This window comes from Populus euphratica, unplaced genomic scaffold (assembly GCF_000495115.2).
Source record: "Populus euphratica unplaced genomic scaffold, PopEup_1.0 scaffold199.1, whole genome shotgun sequence".
Lineage (NCBI taxonomy): Eukaryota > Viridiplantae > Streptophyta > Magnoliopsida > Malpighiales > Salicaceae > Populus > Populus euphratica.
The window spans coordinates 297,211-311,230 of record NW_011500082.1 but is presented as its reverse complement, the minus strand read 5'-3'; the positions used below and the strand labels follow the sequence as shown (position 1 = coordinate 311,230).

At 33.0% G+C, this 14,020-nt stretch overlaps 1 protein-coding gene across 3 annotated transcripts; it reads right to left on the bottom strand.

The window, feature by feature from the left end:
- Positions 1-10,709: 10,709 nt before the first annotated feature.
- LOC105108847 (uncharacterized) lies at positions 10,710-13,445 on the bottom strand. Of its 3 annotated transcripts, none has more exons than XM_011003314.1 (3): positions 12,709-13,445; positions 12,007-12,078; positions 10,710-10,920 (listed from the first exon to the last, which is right to left on the bottom strand). In XM_011003314.1, the coding sequence occupies exons 1-3, from the start codon at positions 13,285-13,287 to the stop codon at positions 10,804-10,806; spliced, it is 768 nt and encodes a 255-aa protein (XP_011001616.1). In that variant the 5' UTR covers positions 13,288-13,445; the 3' UTR covers positions 10,710-10,803. The 3 variants fall into 3 exon arrangements, with proteins under 3 accessions (XP_011001616.1, XP_011001618.1, XP_011001617.1); XM_011003316.1 differs by having other exon boundaries at positions 10,830-10,934; positions 12,709-13,441; XM_011003315.1 differs by lacking the exon at positions 10,710-10,920 and adding an exon at positions 10,981-11,004 and having other exon boundaries at positions 12,709-13,443.
- Positions 13,446-14,020: the final 575 nt, after the last annotated feature.

The window sequence follows — 14,020 nt, the reverse complement described above, 5'->3', positions numbered from 1 at the left end:
TAATTTGTACAATTCACCTCCCTGTGGTTCGACCCCGGTCTTGCCGGGTTATTTATTACTTCGACACTCCTGCACTTGGGAGAAGACATCAATCTTTTCGTCGTGTCATATATGTACATGAATAATAACAAAAGACAAGCATTGGCTTTATTTCTTTGTTTTATATATTGCCATATGTTACTAAAGCCTAAAATGGACTCACTCACCTCCTCCGTTTTACCCATATCTTATGCTCTTGAGTTTTCACCAGTCAAGACTCATTTACTAGATATCTTTATCAAGCTTGCCTCGAATAACTATATGTTATGGAAAGCTCAAGTTATATCAATTCTGAGAGGCCATGGTCTCATCAGTTATATAACCAATGACATTTCTTATCCTAAATTAACCAGTATTGGTGTTAATGGCAACAACAACTTGGTTCTATATTGATTAGTTGATCATTTGATGGATCAATAGCTCTTTATCAAACAATCCTCTTTCTTAAGTAATTAATAATAAATCCTATCATGATACTTGGATTGTTTTAAAGACTCTTTACGGAAGTCATACCCGAGACTGTATACAACAAATGAAGGGAGAGTTGCAGACTCTTAACAAAGGTTCTTATTCCTTAGAAGACTATTTGCATAAGGCCAAGTCTTTAGCCTTATCGCTTCGTGGTGTAGGAAAACCAATGAATAACGATGATCTCATTATTTGTATCTTGTGTGGCTTAGGATCTGAGTTTTATCCTATTATTGCAACACTTAATGCTCGCGATATGTTTCCTCCTCTTAAAAGTGTGATTAACAAACTACATGATTTTGAAATCAAACTTCTCAATGGAAAAACCACTCCATCTAATGTTGTTTTTTACATAAATAGAAATTGTTCTCATACAAAATCTCAAGAATGTTCTAATATGCATGGCCATTCTAATGGTTATTCCAAAATGAAATTTCAAGGACATAATAGAGATGTTTATAACACATGATCTATTGATAATTCCTCTAGAGCAAGATTGTCCTCATTCACTCATATAGGTTATAGCTTTAGTCGCAGACTATGAGGTATTACGTGTTTTCGCTATGGTGGTCCAAATCACAAAGTTAATGGTTCATTTGCTTTAGATGATGAAGTTGTATAGTATAAAGCTTTTATTGCCAACTAGAGGATAGTTGGTATTTTGATACCGATGCCAACCAACATATGACACCAAATTCCACTGAGGTCTTGGTATTAACTCTTATTTTGGTACTGATACTATTATGGTTAGCAATGGTAATGGTCTCTCTATAGTTGGTACAAGACACACTAATCTACCTATTACTACTCTTAAGCTCAATAATGTGTTGGTTGTTCCTAATATAAAAAATGTTATTTGTATCTTAATTTACATAAGATAATAACTGTTACTTTCTTTTTTATCCATAGGGATTACTTTTTAAGGACATGAAGACAAAATCAGTGATTTTTAAAGGTTCCATAAAAGATGGCCTATACCCTATCAATTTGCGGCAGCTTATATGTCATTCCTTCAGTTTTTTAACAAATAAAGTTTTAGGCAATCTGTGGCATACACATCTTGGCCACCCTCATTCTTAAATTATTAGTAAATTATATGATTAGTACTTAAAAGTATATTTTTATCAAGGTTTTATATCATTATTTTGCACTTGAAGTATCAATAACTTTTTAACTAAAACATGTTTTATAATAACATATCTAATAATATAAGATGGATGGAAGGTAAGACATAGGCCTACAACTTTCATGTAGAGGTCTGAATTATAGCAAGTCCCAATTATAGCAAGAACGAAGAAGTCTGAATCTGTTCTGCAACCCAGAAACTGTTCAGTGTTTAGCCCATATCTTGAATTCTAGAAGTCCAAATAACCTCATTTTTTTCCTTTCTGGAAAGCTAGGATAATTTTTTAGAACTTTTATATGGAGATCTAGTTCAAATTTTGACGTTATTAATGACGTTTTATTCAGACAAGAGAAGATAAGGATTGTCACCAAGTTAAGAGTTAGCCATCCACTCATCAATTAGTCATCAAATTAATAATTTTTATTTTTTACCTATTAAAGGAGGCATTTGTCATGCATTTAGGCATCTTGGTTTTCAGATCAAGATCATGCTCTTGCTTTCTCTCTTTGTATTTTTGTAATGTTTAAGTTTTGTTTTCATTAATATGTTGTTTATACCTTTCATTTCCTTTCCTTTACTTAGTTAACTTTTATTTTATTTATATTTTTATTTTATTTATTTTTATTTCTCTCTTTAATTATGTTTAGCTAAGTTTATTATATTGAGGTGAAAAAGTTAAACTAATGGTGTAAGAATAAGTATAGTGTAAACTTAACATGGACTTTAATGTTTGATACTAACATGTTTTGTATTTGTTATCTTCTCACTCTTAATACTTTGCTTGTTAAATGTTTAATCTAGATTTATGTTGTATAACACTTGGCACATCAAATACTTGGCACTTTTATAGCTCAACCGTATGATATAACCTGATTTGTTGTTAACATAAGTTACAATCATGAATGCCTAACAATATTTACAAGAATTAGCATTATTTGAATAAGATAACTAATGTAATCATGTTAATAATTTATAATCTGATTGAAATCTTCTTTGTGTGTGATTTCCATTTGAGTAATAAGATTTTACATTATACTTGTTTAAAATATCATTAGTGGATCCTCTAACCTTGACATTTGTTATTATTATTGTTTAATCCTTACATTGATCTTTCATCTAAAAGTTCTCATCAACTCCATCATCTTTTTCTTCTTCTATTATTATTACTACTACTACTATTCTTGTTGTTGTTGTATTGTTGTTATTTATAATTTATATAATTAACCTCTTTAGTTCAACCCCGGTCTTATCGGGTTATTTATCACTTCGACACTCCTACACTTAGAAGAAGATATTAATCTTTTGGTTGTGTTATTATCCCTACCATTATTATATAGAAAAATATATTTTTGTAAGGGCTGTATGTTGGGCAAATCTACAAAGTTGCCTTTTAATTCTTGACAATAATATTCAACTTCTTTTTTTCATACACCATATACTAATGTTTGAGGGCCTGCATCAATCTCCTCCTTTGATGGTTTTCAATTTTATTTGATTATTATTGATGAATATTCTTGTTATATATGGCTTTTTCCTATGACTTGCAAATCTGATGTTACAACTATATTTTCTACATTCATTACACAAATGGCAAATTAATTTAGTACATCTGTGAAAATTGTTCAAAGTGATGGTGGTGGTGAGTTCATTAACACTATTCTGCAAAATCATTTTGCAACTCATGGTATAATCCATTGATTCTCATGTCTTGGGACACTAGAACAAAATGGTCTTGCTGAACATTAACATCGTCATGTTGTTAACAAAGGTATAACTTTAATGACATATGTATCTGTATCAATCAAATATTAGACGACAACATTCTAAACTGTTATGTTTCTTATCAATCGTCTCCCATCTTTAGTTGTTAAACACAAGTCTCCTCATGAGCTTGTGTTTGGCTCTTCACCTAGTCTTGACTTTTTACGGGTCTTTGTATGTTCTTGCTATCCTTTACTTTCACCTTTTGGGAGATCCAAGTTGGAATACAAATTAGTTTGTTGTTTTTTTCTTGGATTCTCAGCCAACCACAACTGATACTGCTGTCTTGAACCATATTCTAGTCATCTTTTTATCAACAGACATGTCAAATTTAATGAGCTGCACTTTTCTTTCAAGACTAATATAGTTTCAAATTCAACTAATCCTTGATTATTTTAACTATAAACTCTTCCTAAGTCTCTTGAAAATCATGCTCTGCCTTGACCATAAATGAGTTCACCAACCAATAGAGTGTCGGCTACAAAGCCTACGACATATCAATCTTCAGTTTTTCAGCCCACAACTCAAATGCAATCAGTCTTGCCCTCTCCCCCCACCGAGTCAATAATTTCCATTTTACCACAATATACTCATCCCATGGTTACACGTACTCAAACAAATAATCTTAAACCAAAAACATTTTTCTTAACTAGATATCTAATACTTGTGTGTTTTCTTGCTGATCTTACAACATAGTCTTCAGAGCCTTTTTCCTACCATTAAGCCCTTCAACTTTGTCATTAGAAGAAGGTAATGTAAGATGAAATGGATGCCCCGCATGCCAACCACACTTAGACCTTGGTACCCAAAATATTGTTTATAAATTTGGTCAGCAGTAAGTGGGTATTTAAAGTTAAAACATAGTCTAATGGCACAATTAACAAATATAAAGTTAGACTTATGGCTAGAGGATTTACTCAACTTCCAGGATTGGACTATGATGAAAATTTTAGTCTAGTTGTTAAACCAGACATTACTTGATTAATCCTCAATATTAGCCTCTATCATGGGTGGCTCATTCGGTAGTTAGATGTCAACAATGTATTTTTTCATGATGATTTACATGAACGTGTCTATTTGACTCAACCACCAGATTTTGAGAATCTTGTTTATCCATATTATGTTTGTCTTTTTCATAAGGCTCTATATGATTTAAAGTAAGCACCTCATGCTTAGTATATGAAATTTAGGAACTATACATTAGATGGGCTTCATACGATATCCCTATGATCAGTCTTTATTCAATCATCAACAAGGTCTAGATGTTTTTCTTCTACTAATCTATGTCGATGACATCTTTCTTACTAAATCATCTTCATCTCAAATATATGCATTCATTACTTATCTCTCTTATATGTTTCACATGAAAGATCTTGGCGATGTTCACTATCTTCTTAGCCTTCAAATTACCAGGACTAACGCAGCACTCACCATTACTCAAACAAGATATCTACTATTGCTTTTGCACAAGTTTAGTTTAGCTGGTGCTAAACCAGTTACCACTCTTATAGCATATGACACCACCTTAATGACTACCAATAACACCTTGTTATTTGATCCCATGCTTTTTTGTCAGCTTGTGGGATCTCTATAATATCTCACACTTACCCGACCTGACATCTCTTATTTTGTTCATCAAGTTTGTCAATACATGCATGCCCCATAAGAACCTCACCTCATTGCTATTAAAAGAATTTTTTGTTATCTCAAGGGCACTTTAGACTTTGGTCTTCATTTTGTTCCAATGCCCATAACTGTTTTTCATGGCTTTTGTGATGCTGATCGGGTGGGCTGCAAGGATAATTGATGATCCACATCTGGTTTTGCCATTTATATAGGTGTCAACTTGTTATCATAGGGTGCTAAAAAGCAAGTCATAGTATCTTGCTTTGGGCAAAAGCAGAATATCGTGCTCTGACTTCCATCACAGCCAAACTTATGTGGTTCATGAATATATTAAAATCTATTGGTGATTGCCTTCTGCCTCCAAAGCTATACTGTGACAATATTAATGCTATTATGATGGCGAAAAACACAGTTTCTCATCACTACACAAAACATATTGAAATCGATGTTCATTTCATTAAAGAACATGCTGTTGGTAGTACCTTCCTGCTAGAACATATTGTTAGCACTACTCAACTTACATATATATTGACCAAACCATTTTGTTCGGTCAAGTTTGTTTCCAATCGTGACAAGCTCCTCATTGGCACTCAACCACCTTGAGCTTAAAGGGGAATGATAAAATAACAATCAATCACAGCTGGCAAAAGAGAAATCAGTGTCTTGTGATAGCAGGATTTCTTTGATCAATCATAGCAATAGAAGGATTCTTATAATCCTATATATCTACTATTACTTGTAATATAGACAACAATCACTCATGTAATCAATATATATAAGCCCACCAACAATCACTCATGTAATCAATATATATATATAAGCCCAATCCAACCAGGGTTGTACGTTTGTGAGTACGGGTTATGACTTGGTCTTTGGAAACTATTTAAAGCATTGGCTTGTTCATGGAGACATTCCTTAAAAGAAGGCAACGTGGGACAATCATTGGTTGAGTGTTCATTGGTTTCACAAATTTGACACACAATTTCTTGAACAGATTTTAATTGACCACTCTTTTTTAATTCTAGTGCCTCAACTTTTCTAGCTAAAGATGCAAATTTGGCTTGGAGGTCATGATCTTCCCTAAGGCTATACATGCCTCCATTAGATGTATGAGGTTGAGTTTTACCTGGTGCCTCACAAGTACCTGTGGTGTCCCAATTTTGAGCATTTTCAGCTAGCAACTCTAGGTACTCCATTGCTTCATTAGGGTCTTTATTTTCAAAAGTTCCATTGCACATCAATTCCACCATTTGCCTATCTTTAGGTGTTAACCCTTCATAAAATTGTGAAACCAATCTCCATGTTTCAAAACCATGATGAGGACAGGTATTAAGCAAGTCTTTATATCTATCCCAACATTTATAAAATGTTTCTCCTGGTTTTTGAGTAAAAGTGGTGATTTGTCTTTTGAAAGAGTTTGTTCTATGAGAAGGGAAAAATTTCTTTAAAAACTGTTGTTGCATTTCATCCCAAGCATGAATGGATCCTGACCTAATATTTTGTAGCCATGTTTTAGCTTTATCTTTTAACGAAAAAGGAAAAAGCTTTAATCTGATGGTGTTCATGCTACAATTTAAGTCATTATAAGTGTTACAAACTTCTTCAAATTCTCTTAAGTGCAAGTATGGATTTTCTAATTCTAAGCCATGAAAAGTGGGTAAAAGTTGAATAATACCTGGCTTAAAATTAAAATGAGATGCATCAGGAGGAAAAACAATACATGATGGTGCACTTGTTCTTGTTGGATTCATATGATCTCTAAGTGTTCTAACACGATTATTCTCATTATTCTCATTATGAATTGATTGGTTATCTTCTTCGGCCATGTTTTCTAAAGAAAATGATGATTTTCTAGAAAGTCTACCACTTAATGTACGTGTCCAAACTCTCATGCAAATACAAAAGAAAAGAAAAGAAAAAAGAAAAAGAAAAAGAAAAAGAAACAACAATTAGAAAAACAAATAAAAGTGAAAATAAAATAAAATAAAATATTTAATTTATACAATAACTTACCTCCCCGGCAACGGCGCCAAAAACTTGACACGATCAAAGAGTTGATGTCTTATCCCAAGTGCAGGAGTGTCAAAGTAAAATAACCCGGCAAGACCGGGGTCGAACCACAGGGAGGTGAATTATATAAATTACAAATAAAGAAAAAGATTTAAAGAGAATAATAACAGAAAAGGAGTTGAAGAAAGTTTTGGGATGTGATATTGATGTAAGGATTAAACAATAACAAAACATATGTCAAGGTTATAGGATTCACTAATGGTATTTCAAATAAATATAATATAAACTCTTTTTATTACTCAACTAGAAACCACACACAAAGGAGGTTCTAATCGGATGATTTCTCGTTATTAGCTCATTATAAATTACTAACATGATCATATTAATTATCTTATATAAGTAATACCATACTTATAAATATCATCAAGCATTCATGTTGCTAGTTTATGTTAACAACAAATCAAGTTTCTATCATAATAACGATTTCGGCCGAAAACTATGAAAGATCAAGCATTTGATGTACCAAATATTATACAACACAAATCTAAATTAAACATTTAATAAGCAAGGTATTAAGAATTAGTAAGATAAAAAGATAAAACATGTTAATAACAATCTTTCTTGGATATAAACATTTAAAGCTCATGTTGAGTTTATATTATACCTATTCTAACACCATTAGAGAAACCTTTTCACCTTGACATAATTAACTTAGCTAAACATTAAGAAGGAGAAAAACACAAATAAACAATATAAGAACATAAACATAATATAAGCTAACTAAGTATAGGAAAGGAAATGAAAGAGCATAAACAAGAGATTACTATAGCATAAAAGAAAACTTGAACATTACAAAGATGTAGAGAGAAAGCAAGAAGATAACTTTGATCTGAAAATTAATATGACTAAATACATGGACAATGCCTCCTTTTATAGGCTAAGATTCAGAACTATTGATTGATTGAATAATTGGTGGTCATCCATTGATTTGGTGGCTGGTTTTTGACATTAATGGCTGCTGGTTTTTTGATATTGTGGGCTGATTTTTGATATTGTTGGCTGGCCAAAACGTCATTGCTCACATCAGAATTATAGCCAACTGAATTGTGGAATCTGTGGGCAATTGTCTCAGCTTTCCATCAAAAAAAACCAGAGCTCATTTGGACTTCTAGAACTCAAGATATGAGCCAAAAACCGAATAGTGCTTGAGCTGCAGGACAGCTTCCGACGTCTTCGTTGTTGCTAAGATTTGGGCTTGAAAACGGCAGAACTGAGTCTTTGACTTCATATGAAAGTTGTAGGTCTATGTCTTACCTTTCCATCGATATAAAATGGACCTAAATCTGATATCTACAGCTCCAGATATGATCAAATTACTGAACGGTGTTCGAGTTTGGAATGCACCAGCAACACTTTGCTAAGTTTGGCCTTCTTTTTATCCTTTCAATTTCAATCCTTAAACTCATCAATCAATCCTTTTATTTATGTGATAGACCTGCATTTAGGATGAACATTTACCATGAATTAAAGGTATATTATATTTTTAGACTTGCTAATATAAAACATGCTTTTGTTAGGGAATTTAATGATACTTTAGGTGTAATATGATGACATAAATCCTTAATGAGAATGCACTTTTAAATACTAATCAAAGCTTTACTTCACAGACTTTGGAAGACATCGTAGGTTTACACACTAGATGCAAGCTTTGTTGACACATTTTGTTTTCGTTTTTTTAATGTTATCTGCTTTTGTTTAATTACATGCATGGCAAGCATACAAGTTCTCTGTCTTTTGTTCATCACTGTATGTTTTTTTCTCTTCAATGTTCCTGTTTACTTTCGCACAGTCATGTTGGTTCATCCCACACCAATAATCCAGGTGTTGATGATGAGCTTGAGATCCAAGATTCGGCTCCAGATACTCAAGATGCTTCTCCTCGCACAAAAAGGCGGCGAGCCTCCCAAAAAACTTGCTGTTCTGAGCGCAAGGACCTTATTGCTGAACTTCTAACTCAATTTACATCCTTCTTTCTTTGCAATGATCAAACAACCTTCCCAGAAAACTTCTTCTACTGTCAGTGCCTATATATGTTGTTCTAATGTCTCTTTTCATTGTTCTGTGATTGCAGGTTTACTTGCTTTCCAGCATCTCTTGCATTCGAGACCTCCATGCACAAGTCTTAAATTTATTTTGTATTGGCTGCTAAACCATGCATAGTTACTATGCTCCAATTTCCACGACTACTTGCCATACTACTACATTTTGCTTTCTTCAAGGCTTTGGACTTGCTGATATCAACAAATACACTTTTAAATACTAATCACTTATATCAATGATAAGGCCCTTTGCTGCACAAAACCCAGGCATAGCTTTTTTGCTCTTCCATCCTGTTTTTGATGTTTGTATATAAGCCATGTAGACAGCCTCTCAAAACTTGAAAGCAAAATTTACTTTTACCTTCAATAGCAGTTTACCTATAATCGATTCATGCACACTCCTTTACTTTAGTGTTAAAAAACATTTTTTTCCCATCTCATAAAAAAAAAAAAAAGAAGCCCGCGGCGGGGACCCTATCTAGTATATACATATATTATGCGGCACAATGAATGATTCTCAAGGTAAAATTACATACTGACAAGAGAGAAACAGTGCATGCTAATAGTTATCACATCTGGTGTGAGCATAAAATTCCACTTGCTCTAGCTTTCCTGTGCATGAAGAGTCTTAAAAGCGCACCCAACGAATCTTTTAGCTTATGCTGCAGCCGCGGCGCCCGCAAGCCCTTCGAATTCATCTCTGAGCACAGACAGGTCCATATTTTAGCTAGAGCAAATTAAAGGTGCACCCAGCGAATCTTTTAGCTTCACTGACATGACATAACCAGAATACTGCAGTTATAGCGACAATCTACTTCTGTAATTGTTACTTGAAATCCAGAATACTGCAGTGTTAGGGAAGACTACCTTTTCAGGAGATGGAGCTGCGGCTTTAGGAAAGGAATCTTTCATTTTTTTGTGAAAGAATAGCACTTTCTTAAACAATAATTTAGACAAGTAGCACGGATAAAAAAAAAAAAAGATTTTGAAAAATAACACATTTAATAAGATGCATTAGATTGAGATTTTTTTTTTTTAAATCTGTAATTGTGTTATTAAAATTAATAAAATCGTATTGAAATTTAATTAAATGCAACTAACCTTTTATTAGTAAAACAATTAAAGATTTTAAATTTCTTTTTGGGAATATCACAATCTGGGATTTTCCTTGTGCTAATTTCCTAAAGTATTTTACCGTGCTACTTTAAAAAATGACCCAGAATTAATGGGATTGCATGCAGTGCCAAGATCTTAAATTGCGCAATTATTGGGCAGTTGAGGGATACATTCAAAATGTTGGGTATTTCTCTAACTCTTGAAATTTTTTTATTTAAAATTTTTTTGTATATATTTTTAAATTGTTTTGAAATGTAGATGTTAAAAATAATTTTTTAAAAATAAAAAAAAAATATTTTAATATATTTCTAAATATACCTCCCCCCCCCCCAGCCTATAAAGCATTACATGGTATTCGCTAATATTTTACTATGAATTTAAATAGAAAAATATATAATATGATTAACAGTGACTATCCCCTAGTAGCGTTGTTGATAATAAGTGTCAGCTTGAGACACGGACCCTATCTAGTATATACATATATTATGTCGCCCAATGAATGATTCTCAAGGTAAATATACATACTGGCAAGAGAGAAACAGTGCATGATAATAGTTATCACATCTGGTTTGTGCTTAAAATTCCACTTGCTCTAGCTTTCCTGTGCATGAAGAGTCTTAAAAGCGCACCCAACGAATCTTTTAGCTTATGCTGCAGCCGCGGCGCCCGCAAGCCCTTCGAATTCATCTCTGAGCACACACAGGCCCATATTTTAGCTAAAGCAAATTGAAGGTGCACCCAACGAATCTTTTAGCTTAACTGACATGACATAACCAGAATACTGCAGTTATAGCGACAATCTACTTCTGTAATTGTTACTTGAAATCCAGAATACTGCAGTGTTAGGGAAGACTGACTACCTTTTCAGCAGATGGAGCTGCGGCTTTAGGAAAGGAATCTTTCATTTTTTTGTGAAAGAATAGCACTTTCTTAAACAATAATTTAGACAAGTAGCACGGATAAAAAAAAAAAAAGATTTTGAAAAATAACACATTTAATAAGATGCATTAGATTGAGATTTTTTTTTTTTAAATCTGTAATTGTGTTATTAAAATTAATAAAATCGTATTGAAATTTAATTAAATGCAACTAACCTTTTATTAGTAAAACAATTAAAGATTTTAAATTTCTTTTTGGGAATATCACAATCTGGGATTTTCCTTGTGCTAATTTCCAAACGTATTTTACCGTGCTACTTTAAAAAATGACCCAGAATTAATGGGATTGCATGCAGTGCCAAGATCTTAAATTGCGCAATTATTGGGCAGTTGAGGGATACATTCAAAATGTTGGGTATTTCTCTAACTCTTGAAAATTTTTTATTTAAAATTATTTTTTATATATTTTTAAATTGTTTTGAAATGTAGATGTTAAAAATAATTTTTTAAAAATAAAAAAAAAATATTTTAATATATTTCTAAATAAAAAAACATTACACCCTTAAACAGCCTATAAAGCATTACATGGTATTCGCTAATATTTTACTATGAATTTAAATAGAAAAATATATAATATGATTAACAGTGACTATCCCCTAGTAGCGTTGTTGATAATAAGTGTCAGCTTGAGACACTGTTTCAACTAGAATTTTTAATAATTTTGAATTATTTTAAATTATTTTTTCTTTAAATTTTAAATTATTTTGATATACTAATATTAAAAATATATTTAAAAATTTATTATTTTAATATATTTTTAAATAAAAAACAATTTAAAAAACAAAACATCCGGAGGTTACCACAGAGAGTAATGCCAACTCACCTCAGGGTAACAAGTTTGACGAACAATTGTCTGATTGTGTGTATTTACCAGAACTTCACAGGACAATTTTGCCTGTATTAAATAAGATAGAATTAAGACAGCACCTTTGATATCACTAAACACAAGAATCAATAGAAGCAGAGCATGTAAGTTACACATGCAATCTTCATCACCTGGGAGTATAGGCAGAGAAGTTATTACAAACACATGATATGACAGAAGAACTGGAAATCATGAAAGGAAAGGGGGAAGAAAGAACCAGTTTTGACAGCTTCCATAAGCTAATTTGTCAAATATAATACTGTCTAAGGCCTAGAACAATTCAGTATATTAGCTTAATAATTTGATCAGGTCTTCAAAGCGTGATGCATTTTACTATGACTTGTGCTCGGCCCCAGTAAACTTGGCTTTGGAGTAACTAGCTAGCATCTCAAGATTTGCTTAAAAGAATACTTCAAGATGACCTCAAAAGATTATGCAAGGGTTACTTGTAAATTAATGTACGCATTGAACGTGATAATTTATAAATCATATGTTAAAAAAATATTCATATACACATTCAAATTTTTCTCCTAACAATTTGGATGGGTTTCGATTAACATACAGTCACAACTGCCATGCGCATTACCTTAATCAATTTTGAGTCTCTAACCAATAAAAAACTTCAAAACTTTAGAAGAGAACAGAAAAACAGAGTATTACCTTCAAAGGGAACCCGAAGAACAACAAACCAAGCTTGCCAGAAACCTCGGTGACAGTATCAAACGGGACCGTACCCCTACCCAGGTCCTCAAGCAAGGACACCACGTCGGACAAAGCACTGATCCCCCTTAAATCTATTTCAGCATCCACGTAGGATGATCCTAGTGCCCTCACGTGTCCATGACCGGATCTCACGTGACCCAGTCTCTTCCCTTTGTACTTTACAGCAACATCAAGGCTACTAAAATCCATGGAATACACATCGACGTTGCGTACTCTTAAAGTAACGTACAAAGATAGATCAATATTAATTATGGGCAAGGTGTGTACGCGTATCTTGTCTAGGCGCAGTCCTACGACCTTGATCATGGGATCGGACGGCCAAAAAACATAGACAAGTGCTGAAAGGAGGAGGAGGAGAAGGAACACGGTAGTTATCATTGGCCATCGGCGGCAGAACGGAGTGGTGGGGTGGCGGTAAAAAGGTAACACAACACACCCTTCTTCATGCTGACATGGTATTTGAGCATAGCAATGAGTTGGCGATAGTGGTGGTTCAGTACTCTTGGGAGGAGCCATGAGCGGTGCTGTGGAGATGGGGAGGAGAGGGGAAAAGAACTTTGGCGAGGAAAGTGAGTTGTGGGTGCCGGGTTTGGTCGTTTGCCCTTTAAAGTGATGTCATGATGTAGGGAAATTGTAGAGGGGACTTCCTGGTTGTTGGGACTGTTTCTCGGGGATACTAGGACTCTGTGGGGACATGAGTATGATGAGATTTGTTTCTTGGGTGAAGGTCATCATCATTTCTTTTGCTTTTCTGGTGTAAGTGATGACCACCACTGTAATTTTGGCAACACGTGCGGAGTTCGTGTTTTTATTACTTAAAAAGGGGGGAAAAAAACAAATAACACATCTCAAATTCTAAAACCCATTGAAAAGAATTAAATTATTGATATAGACTTTTTAATGGTGTACATATAGTTTTTCTATATACATTCCAATTAAAATTTTATTTTAACAACTTATGTTTATTTTAATTATTTAATATTAATATTTTTGATTTTTTTGAAAAAAGTTATGGAAGTGAAGGAAAAAATATTTAAATAATTCATTTTAATGCTTATAATAGCTCAGATATATAGAAATAATTGTTCTTTAATAAAAAAAGGGGTCATTTTAGCTTTTTATTTGACTAGAGAAAAATAAAAATATTATTTTTTTCTTTTGATTCTTTTATTAAAAATATCTTTAAAATTCAAGGTCTACTGTAACATTATCTTTTATATACTAAAAAACACTAAAAGCAATGTGTCTT